This window comes from Diabrotica virgifera, chromosome 7, assembly GCF_917563875.1.
Source record: "Diabrotica virgifera virgifera chromosome 7, PGI_DIABVI_V3a".
In the NCBI taxonomy this organism is placed as follows: domain Eukaryota; kingdom Metazoa; phylum Arthropoda; class Insecta; order Coleoptera; family Chrysomelidae; genus Diabrotica; species Diabrotica virgifera.
Window position 1 is genome coordinate 236,159,123 of NC_065449.1, and position 20,460 is coordinate 236,179,582.

The 20,460-nt window shown below is 33.5% G+C and overlaps 1 protein-coding gene across 1 annotated transcript; it reads left to right on the forward strand.

The window, feature by feature from the left end:
* Positions 1-2,241: 2,241 nt before the first annotated feature.
* Positions 2,242-20,350, forward strand: LOC126888242 (uncharacterized). Its single transcript, XM_050656336.1, has 3 exons — positions 2,242-2,427; positions 18,870-18,975; positions 20,131-20,350. Exons 1-3 carry the CDS (start codon positions 2,336-2,338, stop codon positions 20,287-20,289), a joined length of 357 nt encoding a protein of 118 aa, XP_050512293.1. The 5' UTR covers positions 2,242-2,335; the 3' UTR covers positions 20,290-20,350.
* The last annotated feature ends 110 nt before the right edge of the window (positions 20,351-20,460 follow it).

The following is a 20,460-nucleotide window of genomic DNA, read 5'->3' on the forward strand; positions in this document are numbered from 1 at the left end:
ATCTTTAATAAATCAAAAAGTATTGATTTATTTTAATAACTGTATGAAACAAATTTTGGTTAGAATTTGTCACTCTATAGAATTTTTAATAAAATTTCTAATTTTCAGGGGATGTTTCTAATAAAATAGTTTTCAGCCTCGAGAAGAGGTGGCATCCACCCCCAGGGTAAAAGCGCAAGTTGACACCATGTCACCTTTGTTCCTTGAGATATCCTCTAACCATTCACCAATTTTCATGCAAATCGATGGAAGTTCAACGAAATCGGAGGTAATAGCTCATATCCACCTTCAGTGACTGCACTAACTCTTCTTAAGATATGTCAATTGGTGATTTTATTGTGGTATCCAAAAGGTCCTTTAAGTGAATGCATTCATGTATGAATGATGTATCTTGGTCGTCTTTATTTTGTATCAGATTTTCAGCTTCTTTAATACTTTCTTCATTACTTAATTTTGGCAAATCTGTTAATAACACGTGACGTCTATTCAGGTCTCTTATCAGAGTGTCGATTATAACGTTGTTATGTTTCGATGTCGAAAGTTCAGTTCATCATCGGCCCCCTCGTCAAATTGAATTTCTGTTTCTTATTTGTTTATATGTTTTATTTGGGCACAATTTTTTGGCTTCCTTGCGGTAAAGTAATTTGAAAGACATACTCTTTAATGACAGAACCTACATTCATAATTTTTATATACAAATATTATTTGTACAGTATTTTTGCCGCCCTCTCATAATGTGCCGCCCTAGGCAACTGCCTATATTGCCTAATGGATAAAGCAGCCCTGTTCTGGACTATAACTTTCATCATAACTTAAATTAATTTCACTTGATCGATCGAAAGTACGATTTGGAGGACAACTTTTCCATTCCTCAAAATATTTTTTTGTTTTTCACTTGTTTAGTCTTTTGAGTCTTCCTTCTCTAATACTACTTCATCCTTCATCCTCATCTGATGTTGTTACATCAGCCCCCTCATAATCTGGATCTCCATCATCTTCTATATCAGAACAGTCGTCATTCAAGGCAGCAAATACTTCTTCTGCTTGGGCACGGGTCGTATCAGCTTCACTTTTCCCTTTTCCGTAAAATACAATTGTAGGAATCTCATCTGAAAAGTGTTAAAAATCTTGTCATAATTTCTAATCTATTTAATTCACTTTTGTAAAAGCTAGCAAATGCAATAACAATTACCATTTATTCTTAAATGAACTTTTTATAACGTTAGTTAGTAAATACCAACAGCTACATAAAGCTTTTTTCAACGCAATAGCAATATTAGAACAAATAAACAAATACTTACCAAGAAAAAAAGGATCTTGTTCGCCCGCCACTATTTCAAGGAGAACAACAAAACTTGTTTTCAATCCAAATGCATTAATATATCAGGGTGGTGAATTGCTTCCCTAATTATTCTACATAAAAAAACACGATGAACTATTTGTATTTGTAGAAGATTGAAATCTTTAGTGAAAACAATTGTTAAATTTGTTCTACGAATTAAACACATTCCAAAATTTTGTAAAATACAATAAATTTTATCAAAGTATTTGCCAAATTTAGGCCACACACACTACAAGAATGTGTATAAGGTTGCCTTCGGTCACAATGAAATTATTATATTAACAATATTTTGAACTGTCAGTATTTTTATTTTATCGTTTTTATTGTTTAAAATCAATAGAGTCAAAAAGATGTCCTCGGTTGAGGAGAAAGTAGTAATAATAAAGATGTTTTATTCAGTCAATAGTTTGCGTACTGTCAGAAATATTAACGTGTGGCCTTACTTTTACGCACTTAGATATGGCAAATGTATTCTATTTTTCAATATTTTTGACTCTGTTTAAATCGTAGAACAATTTTAACTTTTGTTTTTAATACAGATTTTAATCCTCTACAAATAGTTTCTCATGGCTTTTGATGTAAAATAATTAGGGAAGCAGGAATTCAACAATTTAGAATTTTACATTGAGTTTCCTATTTCCTGTTTTCCAATTCACCACCCGGTATAAATCATATTATATACGAACTGTAGCCGCCCTCTATTAGATTTACATTAAAATTAAATAAGTCGTATCACAGATATCCGTGCGTAATTATAGGTTTCGTAATTGCCACTATCAGGGCCCAAAGGGTTAAAGAAGAAGAATTGTTTAAGCAAAATGTAAAAAATATTTAAGGTATGTACATATTTTATATAAACTATAAATTTTTAGTTTACCACATTTGTCAAGATAGAAAATATTTTATCTTTTATGTGATTAATCTCAAGTGGTTTGGTACTATTGATCTTTAGTCAATTTCTATGTTGCAATAACAGAAAGTTTTTAGGTCAAAATGCAAAAACTAGTTGCAATAATTCTTCTTTGCTGTGTTTTGAAATACGCTTGGAGTTGGAGCAATGTAGCCTGTGATGATACTCTAGACCCGTAAGTTCTATATACATTACGTTTTATACTTTTACTTTCGCATACTATTGCTACTATTTGGCTAGTACTTTCATCATTATAATATATTCATAATATATGTTATGTAATAATGGTTATCGTATGTAGCCAAGTGAAGTTCCTTTCTTTATTCTGAACGCATTTCAATATAATCTGTGTTTCTATCCATCTAATTAGCCTTTTTCGTCCATCTTTGGACATAGGCCTCCCGACCTCCCAGTCCTTCTCCATTATTCTCTGCCAGTCGCTACAGCCATCCACCTAGAGCCCACTTGCTTTTTGATATTATCTGCCAATCTCATTTGTGGTCTTCCTTTGCTTGGTTTATATTCCTAGTGTCTCCAATTTATAAAAATGTTGTTCCATCGGTCTTCTTTTTGTCTTTTGTGTCCAGCAAATATCCATTTTAATTCTTCAACTTCTTGTCCAACATCCCTAACTTTGGTTTTGTCTCTCATCCCCTCGTCTCTCTTTTTATCCAGTAGTCTTATGTGCAACATTTGTCTTTCCATTGCTCTTGCGTTTTTATGATTTTGTCCATGTTTGCTTTTGTAAACGTCCACCTTTGGGAACCATAAGTGAGAAGAGGAAGTTCGCATTGATTGGATACCTTGGTCATAAGATGAGGATATCTTTTTTTTTTTAAGAATGTATCTAAGGCTGCCAAATGCCACCCATGCCACTCTTACTCGTCTTTTGACCTCTGCTATCTGGTATATATTTATAACTGTTTCTCTGTTTGATTTATATTATTTTTTCAGGTCTTTGTAATGCTATGTGCCGATTTTTAATTTACTCCATTATAGCCTTGAATGCCTTGAAGTTTTAGCTTGAACTCTCACACCCACACGTTATTTATATTATGTTTTACTCGTATACCATTGTTGTTTTATCTTTGGTGCAATACATTTAAATTCATAACTGCTTAGCTTCACTATTTCTTGATTATTGTTTCTTGTTTTTGTGGTATATTGCATAGCTCTTTTTTTACACTATTTCTGAGGGTTCCTCTGACGGTTCCATGATATCTCGTAACGCCACAGTTCGTAACTGGACAACTGGTAACGGATAATTCGTAACAGCGACAGTTCGTAACGGCGACAGTTCGTAACTATACAAAACGTAAAGGACAATTCGTAACGTCTAAATTGAATTATTCTGTTTATTTTTGTTAACGTGGACACTAAATGTTATTACAATTATAAATGAAATTGTTTATCAATTTAACGAATCAGTTTCAGAATAAACATTTTTAAGGCATTTCATATTTCGTGTTTCAGAATATAATAAAAGTATTTAAACCAAGTATTAAAGTACTAAAATACATCCCTCGTATCAACTATAACCTGTAACAACTCGCTGATGATTTTCTGTTGGAGTGAATGCAAAGGGAGTGGTAAACTCCAACAGAAGTAGTAAAAAGAAGAAGGTCTACTTAATGTAGCCAAAGGACAAAAATGTGTGGCTTCTCCGTTGAAGAAGCTGGAGTAACTAAAATACAACTTTGTAGTAGTATTTGTATGGAAGGATGCCAAGACAAAGAATATCGAATTGATACAGGACTAGAGATGAGAAATCATTAACAGATAGATATAACTTGAATGGCTAGCTAAATATGTATGAGAAGGGCCACTTGACACTCAAGGAAGGATTCGGCCAATTTGCACGGCTATTTTTGGCCAGACAATAGATTAAAGGAAGTGACAATGATGGCTCGAAAAGAAGATATGAAGATAATGTTCAGAAAATAGATAGAGTAAATATAATAATATACTGAAAATAGAATGAATTTTTGGGCGCCAGAAGAAGGATAACTAGGTTAACGCTCTTCCAGGTATTCTACGCTGCTATAGAGTATGTTAAGTTTGTAGTACAAGTATGTGAAAAGTTATTAAAGATTATTAAATTATAAAATATACTACTAAAAATAAAGGAGTAATAAGAAAAAAAAATCACAATAAATGTATATTTATTGAATGTAACTACTAGATCTTTTTAACAATCTCTGAGTTAGGACAAGTAACTAGTGTGTAACTCTAACATGACAGGAAAAAGTGATACTAGTGAAAGTCAATTACAAAATCATCATACAACTATGATCTAAGAATACTCTTTATAAGGTTAGAAAAACTGACTACGGGTACCTCTAATACAGGAAGTACAACTTACAACTAGGTTAGTAGAACCCTCACCAAATAATAATTGTACGTTTATAATACGTACACCTTAATTAAATACTACCTGATACTATATATAACATATAAATACCTCACTGTGAGTGGGACAGGCACAAGCCTTATTGAATAAATAAACCTACGAGTGGATACACAGATCCTTTTCCTAACTCGTGGTTTATAATAGTAATAATAACAAGTGAAACCAAAAACTAATCTGAGGGATTAGAATCCAGAAGTTCATATGAATTTAATAAATTAAAGTTAAAGTTAAATAAAGTTAATAAGTTAAAGTTAAGTAAAGTTAATAAGTTCAAGTTAAATAAAGTTAATAATTACAATTTTGACTAATATGTGAAGTTAATTTTTAAAAATTTAATTAAACATATACTAAAATAATGGAATGAGTTTAAATAATTATACAAAAGTGGAACACAGCCTAAAAATAATCAAGATAAGAGTACCGACTACTATTATCAGGGAAAATATCTGAGCTCAGAAATTTATACCTTTATAGATTGCAGAGTGTTGGGGAACGCTATCAATTAAATATTATGTTGTAAAGAAAAAAAACCTATAAAAAATATAAAGCAGGAAAAATGTGTGTGCAATTGAACTAAAAAAAAAATGTACTAAATATCACAAAACCAGTCTGTCTTTAATAAGAGCACAGTAAATGTTCCCAAACAAACCACTCTTTCCTAATCTTGAAGTTGATGTAATGGGCACCCAAGGGTGCTAACTCTCGCTAGCAGCTGTCCTGCTGGAGGTACAGGAGAGGAAGACTGGTAGAAAGCAGCTGAAGGTACTCAAAACTGTTGGAAAGCAGCTGGAGGTACTCAAAAAAAAGAAAATGTGGAAATAATCCAGGCTGGTCGCCTATTGATTGTTTCTCTCTGTGTGGTCTGGCCTTGGTGTTGTTGTAGGGTGGCTTTAAGATTTCATGGTAGGTGCTAAAAAAAACACAGTGTGGTGTTACTACCAATCTACCAATGTCAAAAAAAAGAAGCAAGAGATACGAGGAGGTGTTTTTATTCCTATGGGAATAAGAAGAAATAGGTCATTAAGTCCAAAAACTTGAATGACTAGACAGCTTGACCTTTTATCAGGTTGCTATCAGATGACCTTGGTCAAATAACACAAGTAATTTCCAATTGAAATACAAAATATAATTACTGTGAAAGAATATTTTATTATAATATATACACCGGTATATAGATATATTATACAAGGATAAAATATAGTAAGACTAAGCGATGGATACTTATTTGATCATCGTTCAAAAGATAGGAGTTCTGTAGACTTGAAAGGAATATAAAAAATGGAGTTTAAATTAGCTCTATTTTCCAACTGGAAGCACAAATTAACAACGAATATTGAATTATCTCTAGATGAGTTTGATCCATGAAAATAAAACATAAAAACCATGAAAATAGACTATGTGAAACTTAGTTAGCAAATGTCAAGGACTTCCAAAATGGCTGAATAAAATACTTAATAAAATGTGTATTTACCGGGGTAGAACTCATTGGATATAGTATGCTCTAAAATTCTTCAAATCCACTGCTGCTGGATAACTTCACTATACTTTTATTGTAATATTTAATCAATTTGGAACTGAGAATTAGAGGTGAATAATTGAGTCTAATGACCCCGCACACTATGATTCAGACCGAACACTCGAGAAACAATGGCAATCCAAGGCTCACGTTCACAGCTGAATCCTTCGTACCCCTCTACTAAGCATTGGCTGTCAAAGTGGGGAAACCAATGTTGCCACGTTTTAAATGTGACGTCATCAAGCATTTAAAAATTCTGAGATGGGTTTAAGTTCTATTTGAATAAACATTGAAAGAAAATAATTCTGAAAATAATTAAATAATATTTTGGATAGTTAAATAATATCTTCCCATCAATAATCGATTCTATAAGGGGCGGAACGTCACATTCCCTTTCAACCACCAGAAAAAAAAATTTTATTTAAAAATTTTTTTTTTTTTTTTTTTTTTCAAAATATTAAACTAGAGTAGTAGTGCTTAGTGTATCATTCCCCGTTGATTCGCAAGATTACAAATAATCACCACTAATAATCAAGGGAAAGTAGGATGGTCACTGCAGCAAATACCGGAAATTGCAAAATATGACCCGAAGTCCTAGTAAAAGTGCTAAAGATGAGACATAATTTATAATGACAAATAAGTGTCGAATTGGCAGTAAATCCAAAGTTGAACTATCCATGGACATCAGATTTATAAGGAGTATATCCAAGGACGAACAACCAGGCAAAGGTGAGAGCCAATTCATACCATAACGCAAGTACATATACTAAAGTCACCAATGAAATCAATAACTATAATAAGTGAAGAATCAAACACTCAATCCTAAATTGAACTAGCAATGGACACCAGATTCGTAATAGTATATCCAGAGAAGAACAACTAGGAATATTTATAGAATAATTTTCACCAATACCAACTAATATAAATAGTGAACATACCAAAGGAATGCAAACACATTAACCAAAATAAATGTGGAATCAGACACTCAATCCAAAGTCAGACTATCAATGGACAACAGATTCACAAAAGCATATCCAATGAAGAACGACCAGGAAGATTTATGGACCAATTCACATCCATACTAAATCATATAAATAAATTAGGTCTACGTACACCCACATCCGGTAATACGAACCTATACAACCAAATAAACAAAATAAGTGAAGAATCGGACACTTAATCCAAAATCGGACTAGCAATGGACACCAGATTTATAGGAGCATATCCAAAGAAGAACGATCAGGAAGATTTATGGACCAATTCTCACTAATACTAAATAACTAACTAAATTAGCTCTAGATCTACCCTCATCCGGTAATATGAGCCTATCGAAACTAAATAGTAAAAATAAAGGATGAACTTATAAGTTCTATGACTCCATGGTAAATACAAAATATGACGGGAACGAGCTCCCAATCTTTCATAAGACTGTATATTCATGTGAACATACATAGGATTATCCAGGAGATATTCCTGAATCTAAGCAACAATTAATGCCTAAGGAAAGAAGAGGGAATCTACTAAAAAGAAAATCAATAATTTGTCCCAGTGGGTTAATCACTAACATTACGACTCTACGTCTATGGAAAGTCAAGCATCAATATACTATGAACTAAGAGACATAAAATAAGCAAACTAGACTTCCCTATTATCGTGTGAAAATGTGCCTGGAATATTTGGAACAATTGCACAAGAATGGTTAGGAAGTGTTGTACACCATTTCCCAACCAGAAATATTATCATGGATAAACATCTGCCTACTCTGACAAGAAAGACATGGATTACGAAATCGGATAGCAGTGATCAGTTGCTGAACTTCGAACCCACGTATTCACCAACTTTGAGCATTAACAGACTAGTTCATAAGAAGAAATATGAAGGACTCAAGAATTCATTTATAAATCAAAATTCCAAATTCATTCCAGAATCCCTGTGGAGGAAGTAAGAATCCGAATTAATATAAAGTATTTAAGGTACCTGTGACAAATATCAATAAAGTAACCCAATAACAAATTAACAACCACAACTTCTTTCCAATATGGCAAATCCAATGACATGATATAAAAACAATAAAAAAAATAATAGGTATGTAATCAAATATCCAAGATATAACACATAATCTAAGATATGGTAGTGTAACATAGCTCCATCTATATTAAGCAAGAATACTTGTATGAGCCCACACATCCAAATATCTTAATATATAATAATCAACAGCCCTTTTATTCTGAGAGGTTGAGTACAAAACTAAGAGTACAAGTGGTGGTTATTAACTTGGTAATACTACTGGCTGGATTAGTATTTGAGAATATTTGTCGATAATGACTCAAATGCAATCTATAATACAAAAAAAATAATAATAAACTCATACAAGCGGTATTACCCAAGAATTCGGTACCTAATAACTAATACGTGAGAAATCATCAAGCCATGCCGAAGGATAAAAATTGCTATGGTCAGGCATTATCTGGTGATTAACAATTTAAACTAAAATACTATACCATAATAAAACTAATTAAAGGCAAACACAGGAAGATATTAGCTTAAACAACCCTGTTAAGCTAATCTTCTTCCGATGAAGTTGAAGAATCCACATCGTCCATGGTGTTGTCAGGCAGTAAATCCTTTACATGAAATTGACCAATTCGCTTATTAGTCGAATTGTCCTTTAATTCATAAATCAAAGGAGATATTACCCTTGAGACAGTACATGGGACATATTTCTGGCAAAACTTTGCAGAAATGGCATCACCCTTATTGGATTTGACAAAATTGCGCTTTAAGACTCGATCACCAACAAAGAATCGCAGATCTCGTTTCCTCAAATTATAGTGCTGCTGGTTCCTTAGGTAAGAAGTTTTTAACTTCTTCCTAATGTCTGCGAAAATATGAGGTAACGTCTGGAGATCATCTAAGCGATGAAGTTTCTCAGATATTTGAGGAAGATTTTCGGAATTGTCTGAAATTACACCAAAATAATCACCTGATAAAGCCACATTCCTACCAAAATTCAAATATGCTGGAGAGCACTGGGTAACTTCATGGACAGAAGTCCTTATGGCTTGAGCTATGGAATGAATATATTGATCCCAAGCTCTGTGATCAGGGTAAGTATAGGACCTTAGAGCTGTGACAATACTGCGATTTACTCTCTCAGTATGATTTGCTTGTGGATGGTAGGCAGCATTATAAAAGGTCTTTTGAACCTTATATTTAGCTAGAAGATCTTTAAAGGCCTTCGATACAAACTGAGGACCGTTGTCACATGACACAATTTGAGGAACACCATACACCAAAAAGACTTGTTCCTCCAAATATTTTAAAATTGCTGGAGTTGTGGCCTGGCGAAGGGGACAAACTAAAGGAAATTTAGTGAAATAATCCACAACTACCAGGCAATAGGTATTACCCTTGTAACTCCGAGGATAAGGTCCAATGAGATCCATTGAGATCATCTGCCAAGGAAAATTTATGTTCCTGAAGGAACCCATAAGTCCAGCCTGTGGTAGGTTACTTGGTTTACAAGTAGCACAAACCATGCATTTAGAAATGTACCTTTTTATAGACTTCCGCATACCAGGCCAATAATATAATTCGGCAATACGGTGATAAGTCTTATAAAAACCAAAATGACCCGCCGTAACTTCATCATGATACATATGCAGAATATTTTCCCTATTTGGCGTAGGTACAACTATTTTCCACTCCGACATATTGGATAAGGACTCTATCGGACTTAAGATGTGTTTGTACAGAATATTATTCTCTACCTTAAAATCAGGATATTTTTGTGGGTCTTGAGTGACCCTATCAATCATATTCTGATACCACATATCAGGACTTAAAGAGGACAGATCTAGGACATTAATATCATGGACACGTGAAAGAGCATCTGCGACCACTACCCCGTTTGCCTTTCTATGGACAATCTTATATGAATAGGCAGCCAGTTTGCATATCCATCGAGAAAGCCTCTGTGAAGGGTTTTTCATACTATGAAGCCATACTAAGGAACTATGATCAGTAATTATAGTGAAATTACGACCTTCCAGATAATAACGAAAAGCTTCTAACCCATGGATGATAGCTAAGAGTTCTTTCTCCGTAGTTGAATAGTTTTTCTGGGCCTTGTTCAACTTCTTACTAGTGTACGCTATGGGGTGTTCGGAGCCATCTTTCAACTGAAATAATACGCCTCCAGAAGCTGTATTAGAGCAATCTGTCATTAGATAAAAATGCTCATCAAAATTAGGTGACATCATAACCGGAGCGCTCGTTAAAGCATCTTTAACGCGCCTAAAAGCTTCGTCAGCCTCAGGAGTCCAAGTAATGGTCTGTCCCTTTTTCCTGTTCTTCAAAAGATCAGTAAGAGGTGACAACAAAGTGGAGTAGGACGGTACAAATCGCCGATAATAGCCACACATTCCCAATATCCTACGGACTTGGGTGGTGGTCTTTGGTATAGGAAAATTTTTGATAGCAACTATTTTCTCAGGATCAGTCCTCAGCCCCTGGTTATCCACAACATAACCCAAGAACTTAAGACTAGGGCGACAAAACTGACATTTATCCAGATTGACCGTTAGATTAGCTTCCTTAAGACGTAAAAATAACTTATCTAAAATTTCCATATGAAGGGAAAAATCAGGAGTGACAACCAAAATATCGTCTAAATAATAGAAAACATAGGGCTCTAACGGTGGACCAATGACTAAATCCATCAGACGACACATTGTCTGAGGAGCAGAAACAAGACCGAAAGGCATGGTGACAAACTGGAATAATCCTTTACCACTGACAGCAAAAGCAGTATACTTCTTGCTCTCTTCACTCAGTGGGATCTGTAGGAAGGCCTTAGACAAATCAATAGAAGAGATGTATTTGGCATTCTGAAGTTTGCTCAAAATCACATCTATTCTGGGGATAGGATAAGCATCCCTGTTAGTTGTGATACTGTTTAGTTTTCGACCGTCAAAGCAGATCCTGAAGGATCCATCCTTCTTCTTCGTTAACCAGAGCGGAGAACAGTAGGACGATGTTGAAGGTTCTATGATATTTAAAGCAAGCATCGAATCTACTTCCTTTTCTAAATCTGCCTGCCAGGCTTGAGGTATGGGGTACTGATATAATCTGAAAGGAGTGGGATTTCCCACTTCGATAGTGTGAGAGATTAACGACGTACGACCTAGTTTGTCTTTTGAAGAAAGAGTAGTAAATTTAGAGATCATACTCTCTAATTGCCTTTGTTCAGAGCTTGATAAACTAGCAAAATCGTGAATAGCACTAAGGGTAGATAAATTAAATTCAGATATGGAAAAAGAAAAATCAGAACAACTTAAGGTACTATTGAAAGCATTGAAAAAGTCCATACCTAAGATTATAGAATTCTGCACGGAAGGAATAACATAAAATGTAATTTCCCTACATAAATCTGCCACTGTGATTTTAATTTGGAGTTTGCCCGTAATGGACTGAACTGTACCATCTGCAGTAGATACTTGCAAAGATGAAATGGGCATAATGGGAATACTAGAATTTTTCAATAAATTTAACGAATGTGCCCCTATCAATGAAATATTAGAGCCACTATCTAACAAAGCTAAACACGATTGTCCTAAAATTTGAATAGGAAGATATGGCCTATTATCATTTTGTTTCCTAACTAATAACGAATTAATATCTAGATCTAAAGTATTTGGTTGTCTACAACCGTTATATGGAACTAACCCAGACGTATCATCATCATTAACAAAACTAGAATCTAATATAGATAATGGAACCACATTACTATCACAATTATTATTGTTACGTTGAACACTACCAATCAAAGAAGCGTTTGTAAATGACCATCTGTGATCATTTGAATCAAGCGAATCTAACGTATTATCTATAGAAATAAATTTCTGGTTTAATTTTGTTTTGTGGTGTGTGCTGCTTTCTTGAACGACACCCCTTTCCCTTTTCGTGAAGATGGGTTTGGGTTGCTGGATGTGCTTGGTCCAGCAGTTTCGTTTGACGATGGGGTTTGATTCCCTGATTGGATGTTGGACGGAGAAACGTTCAGGGGACGGACCTCCGACGTGTCGTTTCTCGAACACTTAGAACAGTTTCTTTTAAGGGTGTTCTCTCGGCCACAACCATGGCAGAAAATACGATTTTGAGGAATCCCACAATTGTAAAATGGGTGACCAGGCTGATCACAATTCCAGCAGACAAGAGAACTAACAACCGAAACATTATGTTCATGACCCTTATTTAGCCAAGAACGTTGCCTAAAGGAAGTTGGCTGAGAAGAAGAGTTAGAAGAGGATCGAGATGTGGATGGAGGTTGAGAAGACCAGGATAACGTTTCCTCCAAACGTTTGCATTTTATAGTAAGGTCATCAATGTTCTGAATGTCCATAAGAGCTAATTGTTGATGATAAAAGGGCAATAGACATTTAAGGATGATTTTAATTTTAGCTAAATCTGACAAAGGAGTGTCTAAACGACTACACATACCTAATATAGTATTAATAAACATAGTAACAGATTCCCCAGGTTTCTGCTTATGATTCTTAATTTGATCTAATAAATCATCCTGGAATGAATACGGAAGAAAATCCGACTTCAACTTTTTAATCAGATCAGACCAACAAGAAAAATTACCCCTGTTATTCATAAACCATGTAAAAGCGGTCCCGGTGAACAACTCAGCAGAAGCAGCAAACAAATCCTCTTCAGAAACACCTCTAGATATTCGAAGACATTCAACCCTTTCTAAAAATGACATCACATCAGTGTGCTGTTTTTCACCTGAAAATGAAATACCCCATTTGTGTACTTGAACAGGTTTGGAGTACGTAAAGCTAGGTACATTGACTGAAGCATTAGGAGTAGAGGTAGCAATGGGGTTAACTCTAGAATCAAGTTCACCCTCTAGTGTTAATATTTTAAGAGAAACAGACCTCTTGAACGGTTCCTGTTCTTCAGAAGGACAGTGTAGCAAGTGTACACGGGCAGAAATATGGCCTAGACGAGATGTTAATCGCGCATACTCTGTATCCTTTACAGTTCCCCTAAACTTTTCGATTTTTTTAGACAAGCTGTCCAATGTTTCAGTGATTCCTTTTTGTTGTTCCTCAAAAGGAAGGGATACAGCTGAAATTTGGAGAAAACTTCTATTGCCAGCTTCTTGTTTCAAAGCACCTCTCAAAAGATTGCGTTTTTTATCGACAGTTGTCGACTCCTCTGGCATTATGTCCCGAATCTTTAATTCATAATCCAATTCATCCACCAGAAGATGTTCAGCTTTAAAAGCACACATGATGAGAGCAAAGTTATTGACAAATAGTCCAAAGAACAGAAATATGAAAAATATGAAAATATGAAAGTTTGCACGCAAAATATATATAATATAAACCGAGAAAATATCAGCAACACACCAACAAAATCAAAATAGCCAGCAAAAAAAAAATATATATATAATGCAGTATATAATCTAATAAATAAGATCAAATAAATATATAAGATCAAATAAATGGATAAATAATCCAATAAATATTGTATACTCAAGTAAACCTACTACCTAAATACTGGAAGTAAATTTTTTTATTTATATGTAACTTACCACCACTCTAGAAAAAATATATATCTATAATAATAATAATAATAATCAACACTTAGTTGTACCTCCAACTATACCACTATTGACTGAAGAAATAAAATTGTTATATGAATTATATTATTAATAGCAATATTAAATATAAGTTCCCAATAAAAATTCAAAATCTAACCCAGAATGTAAGCTGCACAAACATATACTATAATGAGGTCCCAAAATATAAACAAAAATCAAAACAGCGTTTAAGAATACCTGATATGTATCAGAAATTAAAAATAAAATAAATAAGTAACAATATGTGTATAGGATACCAAACGGAAATAACAAAGAGATTTCAGATAAAAGAGAAGAATTGACCTAAATGAATACTGTCTCAGACCAAAAATAAAGCCCCACGTTGGGCGCCAATGTAACAACTCGCTGATGATTTTCTGTTGGAGTGAATGCAAAGGGAGTGGTAAACTCCAACAGAAGTAGTAAAAAGAAGAAGGTCTACTTAATGTAGCCAAAGGACAAAAATGTGTGGCTTCTCCGTTGAAGAAGCTGGAGTAACTAAAATACAACTTTGTAGTAGTATTTGTATGGAAGGATGCCAAGACAAAGAATATCGAATTGATACAGGACTAGAGATGAGAAATCATTAACAGATAGATATAACTTGAATGGCTAGCTAAATATGTATGAGAAGGGCCACTTGACACTCAAGGAAGGATTCGGCCAATTTGCACGGCTATTTTTGGCCAGACAATAGATTAAAGGAAGTGACAATGATGGCTCGAAAAGAAGATATGAAGATAATGTTCAGAAAATAGATAGAGTAAATATAATAATATACTGAAAATAGAATGAATTTTTGGGCGCCAGAAGAAGGATAACTAGGTTAACGCTCTTCCAGGTATTCTACGCTGCTATAGAGTATGTTAAGTTTGTAGTACAAGTATGTGAAAAGTTATTAAAGATTATTAAATTATAAAATATACTACTAAAAATAAAGGAGTAATAAGAAAAAAAAATCACAATAAATGTATATTTATTGAATGTAACTACTAGATCTTTTTAACAATCTCTGAGTTAGGACAAGTAACTAGTGTGTAACTCTAACATGACAGGAAAAAGTGATACTAGTGAAAGTCAATTACAAAATCATCATACAACTATGATCTAAGAATACTCTTTATAAGGTTAGAAAAACTGACTACGGGTACCTCTAATACAGGAAGTACAACTTACAACTAGGTTAGTAGAACCCTCACCAAATAATAATTGTACGTTTATAATACGTACACCTTAATTAAATACTACCTGATACTATATATAACATATAAATACCTCACTGTGAGTGGGACAGGCACAAGCCTTATTGAATAAATAAACCTACGAGTGGATACACAGATCCTTTTCCTAACTCGTGGTTTATAATAGTAATAATAACAAGTGAAACCAAAAACTAATCTGAGGGATTAGAATCCAGAAGTTCATATGAATTTAATAAATTAAAGTTAAAGTTAAATAAAGTTAATAAGTTAAAGTTAAGTAAAGTTAATAAGTTCAAGTTAAATAAAGTTAATAATTACAATTTTGACTAATATGTGAAGTTAATTTTTAAAAATTTAATTAAACATATACTAAAATAATGGAATGAGTTTAAATAATTATACAAAAGTGGAACACAGCCTAAAAATAATCAAGATAAGAGTACCGACTACTATTATCAGGGAAAATATCTGAGCTCAGAAATTTATACCTTTATAGATTGCAGAGTGTTGGGGAACGCTATCAATTAAATATTATGTTGTAAAGAAAAAAAACCTATAAAAAATATAAAGCAGGAAAAATGTGTGTGCAATTGAACTAAAAAAAAAATGTACTAAATATCACAAAACCAGTCTGTCTTTAATAAGAGCACAGTAAATGTTCCCAAACAAACCACTCTTTCCTAATCTTGAAGTTGATGTAATGGGCACCCAAGGGTGCTAACTCTCGCTAGCAGCTGTCCTGCTGGAGGTACAGGAGAGGAAGACTGGTAGAAAGCAGCTGAAGGTACTCAAAACTGTTGGAAAGCAGCTGGAGGTACTCAAAAAAAAGAAAATGTGGAAATAATCCAGGCTGGTCGCCTATTGATTGTTTCTCTCTGTGTGGTCTGGCCTTGGTGTTGTTGTAGGGTGGCTTTAAGATTTCATGGTAGGTGCTAAAAAAAACACAGTGTGGTGTTACTACCAATCTACCAATGTCAAAAAAAAGAAGCAAGAGATACGAGGAGGTGTTTTTATTCCTATGGGAATAAGAAGAAATAGGTCATTAAGTCCAAAAACTTGAATGACTAGACAGCTTGACCTTTTATCAGGTTGCTATCAGATGACCTTGGTCAAATAACACAAGTAATTTCCAATTGAAATACAAAATATAATTACTGTGAAAGAATATTTTATTATAATATATACACCGGTATATAGATATATTATACAAGGATAAAATATAGTAAGACTAAGCGATGGATACTTATTTGATCATCGTTCAAAAGATAGGAGTTCTGTAGACTTGAAAGGAATATAAAAAATGGAGTTTAAATTAGCTCTATTTTCCAACTGGAAGCACAAATTAACAACGAATATTGAATTATCTCTAGATGAGTTTGATCCATGAAAATAAAACATAAAAACCATGAAAATAGACTATGTGAAACTTAGTTAGCAAATGTCAAGGACTTCCAAAATGGCTGAATAAAATACTTAATAAAATGTGTATTTACCGGGGTAGAACTCATTGGATATAGTATGCTCTAAAATTCTTCAAATCCACTGCTGCTGGATAACTTCACTATACTTTTATTGTAATATTTAATCAATTTGGAACTGAGAATTAGAGGTGAATAATTGAGTCTAATGACCCCGCACACTATGATTCAGACCGAACACTCGAGAAACAATGGCAATCCAAGGCTCACGTTCACAGCTGAATCCTTCGTACCCCTCTACTAAGCATTGGCTGTCAAAGTGGGGAAACCAATGTTGCCACGTTTTAAATGTGACGTCATCAAGCATTTAAAAATTCTGAGATGGGTTTAAGTTCTATTTGAATAAACATTGAAAGAAAATAATTCTGAAAATAATTAAATAATATTTTGGATAGTTAAATAATATCTTCCCATCAATAATCGATTCTATAAGGGGCGGAACGTCACAAACCGTTGATTGAATACCCCAACGCTATAACCAATCACAAAGTTTATTATAATAACAGGTAATTACATATAATCGTTCCTTTACAAAATGTTTACTAGAAAATTCGGAATGTCTAAAGACGGTTGTTGGCTTAAATATTTCACGAATTACTTCATTGTTCCCTTGTCTAGGTAGGTATATGCAAATTTAAGGAACAATAAGAGGGATAAACTTTTAAAAATATTGTATTTAAATATTTGTTTGTGTTTAAAGACTTTTTATATATTCTGAAATACGAAACATAAAATGTGTTAATTTTTATCCTGGTACTGATTCGTTAAATTAATAAACATAATTTTAATTATAACTGTAATAACAGTTAGTTTCCACGTTAACAAAAATAAACAAAATAATTCCATTTGGACGTTACGAATTATCCGATACGAATTTGTATAGTTACGAACTGTCGCCGTTACGAAGTGTCGCTGTTACGAACTGTCGCTGTTACGAATTGTCCGTTACCAGTTGTCCGGTTACGAACTGTCGCGTTACGAGATGTCTGGTCACGTCCTCTGACATACCTTTGTTTTTCTTGAGTTTTTGCGATGTGGAGTATTCTCCGCTGAATATATTCAGTTTTTTATTCCATTTGATCTGTTAGATATTTTAGAGGAGTTTTGATGATAGTTGAGTTATTTATATGGATTCAGTTTTAGAGCAATTAAAGAAAAACAAAGAAGTACCAGTATTTATAGTTACATAAAAAGACAAATATACAGCAGCGGGATTACGAACACTCGGTGCGAGGTGACAAAATCAACCGTAGGCAAACTCGATGCGGATACGTGCCAAAAAGCGAATACGACTTGTTTCGAGTATAACGTCAAAAATGATCGGCAACCATCGTATTTTTTAACCTACGGGATAATATTTCGAACAAATGGAATTATTTGCACGTTTTATGTCAAGCAATTTCTCTCATTAACCTCAATCTTAGAGAGAATAATTATGATTTGTTGCCAGACTTAGATCAAATGACCAGGGAAAGATGAGAGACGTTATATAAAAATATTACTAAAGTTCATTATAGTCCCTACTAACTATTCCCTTCATCTAACTGTGCCCAGAGCATTCCTAGTCTAACCTTTTTGCCATTAAATCTTACTCTGCAAATATTACAAGAATAAAAATGAACCATGGACGTTTTTTTTCACATCTTTTTAAAACAGGAATACAGTCGAACTCGCTTATTAGAATACCGGTTATAGAAATAGAATTTTGACGTTCCGAAACGCTTGTACTAGCCGACCATGATCGGTTATTCGAATATTACGGTTATAGGAATACTTTTGGTTGACACGAAGGCTATTCCAGTAAGCGAGTTTGACTGTATTAGAGAACTCCTGTCATTGTAATAACACCTCAGTGGGAGATTTAAACAATAATATATTTTTCGAATGTTCAAAATATGAGAGTTCTACCAGATAATTATTATCAAAATTGTATAATCTAAACTACCGTTTAATTAACGATTTACATTATTTTTAAATTGAAGAAATCAAAGTCAACAAAGTATAACGTAAGTAGGTTATGTATTTATTTTCCACAATTTTTCTCCTTTGGTCGACAAAAGAGAAAGTGTTAGGAAGTGATAGGAGATCAGAGATCTATGAGAGAGAGATAGATAGTTCGAGTTGGCAACTCGATAGTGCTGTCGGTATCGAGCGGTTCCTTCGAGTTGACTCGCATAGACAACGTAGGGAAAGAGGTTTCGTAATCACTTCCTACGGTAAAACATCGCGGATACAATTCGTATCGAGTTCGTAATCCCACTGCATTTGGATTAGGTTTTAGCTTGTATTAAATACGATATCTATCTAACTAGATATTTACACTATTAATATTATCTGTTTTTATTATCTTATAGTGGTGACTTGATTTACCAGAAAGATGTTAGAGAAGGTATTTTTCAATCAGTAACACTAAGAGCACCTGAGACGGGTGAATTCGAAAGAAATATTAGCTGCGTTATGGTAAGAACATAACTTTATATTATGTGTTACGTCCCAATAAACACATTGCATTATAAAAAAAATCAAGTTTCGTTAAATGTCTTTTAAAAACTTTATTGCCTCATAAATCACACCTTTTGTATATCGTCGGTCTATTTTTCAAAGGTCGTAACTCAAAAAATGCTAATTTTACAGGAGAAGCAAAACACTGAAAAGTTTTATTATATTAATTTTTGTAGATGGTATTATTTATTTTGTAAGTAGAAAAGCATAGTTGTATAGTTTTCAATAAAAAAATTATACATTTTAATATTTAATTGCACGAGTTACGACTTTTTCTGGCTAGAATCTTAAATTTTCTGAGGAGATACGACATTTTCAACAACATCGACTATAGAAAAACATGTACACGCATTGGAGTTAGGGCATATAAAAATTTAGACCAGATGGTGATTTTTATATAATATATGATTTATATATATTTTTTAATTTTTTTCGTAGTTACGGCTTCTTCGGGGCGTGTAGAGATCAGGAAAAAGTAGCTATTAACACTAAAATGTAAAAATATGATTTTTGAGGAGTTGCGACCTTTAAAAAATAGACCGACGATATATTTCATGAAATATTATTTACCTAATATGTGAGGCGCAACTAAGATAAGGTCAGAGCTAATTTTGTTGTTCTATAACACAAATATTTCTCCACATCTGTCTTATTTATAATTCTTTGTGCTTTTCACATTTACAAAATTAGAAAGCCATAAAAAGATAGTAAAATCTTCCCTCGCCTAAAATTCAGTACAAACGCTAATTATTCTCCTGCCTCAACAAGACAGAATTATAATTATTCTCTTTTTTAAGTTCATTACTGAAGACCTGTTATATGTTTGATTGTTGACCATTACTGTTTCTACAGAAAAAGAAAAGCTTCCATTGGGTTCTACCTTAAGGTGTCCTAAGTATTTCTCTCACAGCCTCTCCCGCATCCCACATTTCGATCGCCACCTTTTTGGGTCGGTTCATTCCTCCTCAATTATAGCTCTATCTCTCATTATTCCTCCGATTCCTTTTCTCTATTCTAATGCTGGTTTTTCTTTCCTTCTTCTATTCCATGGAACATAGTTTAAGGCCTGTTTTGACCATAATGTAATATTTGTATATTTGTTTATTTTTATAGGCTTTAGATTTCGGAGCAAGCAACACTATGCCACGTTTCTCAGAAGGTGGACGTGATTATCGTTATGTGGTTATAAATTTAAGACCTGATCTTATGGAAAGTCTAAACTACAGCGTGAAAGTTTATATAGAAAGAGCTCATGTAGAAGGTTCAGATTAGATTTTGACATGCATACGTTATTTTTATGTTTTTAGAAAATAAATATGTAGCAGAGTTAAAAGCTTTAGTTTTAATTATTTTATTAACACAGTAACAAGAGGAAAAGGCAAATAGTAACCAGACGTCCTCACATATTTTCCCATCTTAGTATCTGAGAGGTTTTATTTATTT

What these genes read in the sequence shown, in the direction of transcription:
- LOC126888242 (XM_050656336.1), top strand. Translation starts at nt 2,336, where the DNA reads ATGCAAAAACTAGTTGCAATAATTCTTCTTTGCTGTGTTTTGAAATAC. An exon ending in TGTGATGATACTCTAGACCC is followed by an intron (nt 2,428 to 18,869) that starts GTAAGTTCTATA and finishes ATTATCTTATAG; the next exon opens with TGGTGACTTGATTTACCAGA. An exon ending in GAAATATTAGCTGCGTTATG is followed by an intron (nt 18,976 to 20,130) that starts GTAAGAACATAA and finishes TTATTTTTATAG; the next exon opens with GCTTTAGATTTCGGAGCAAG.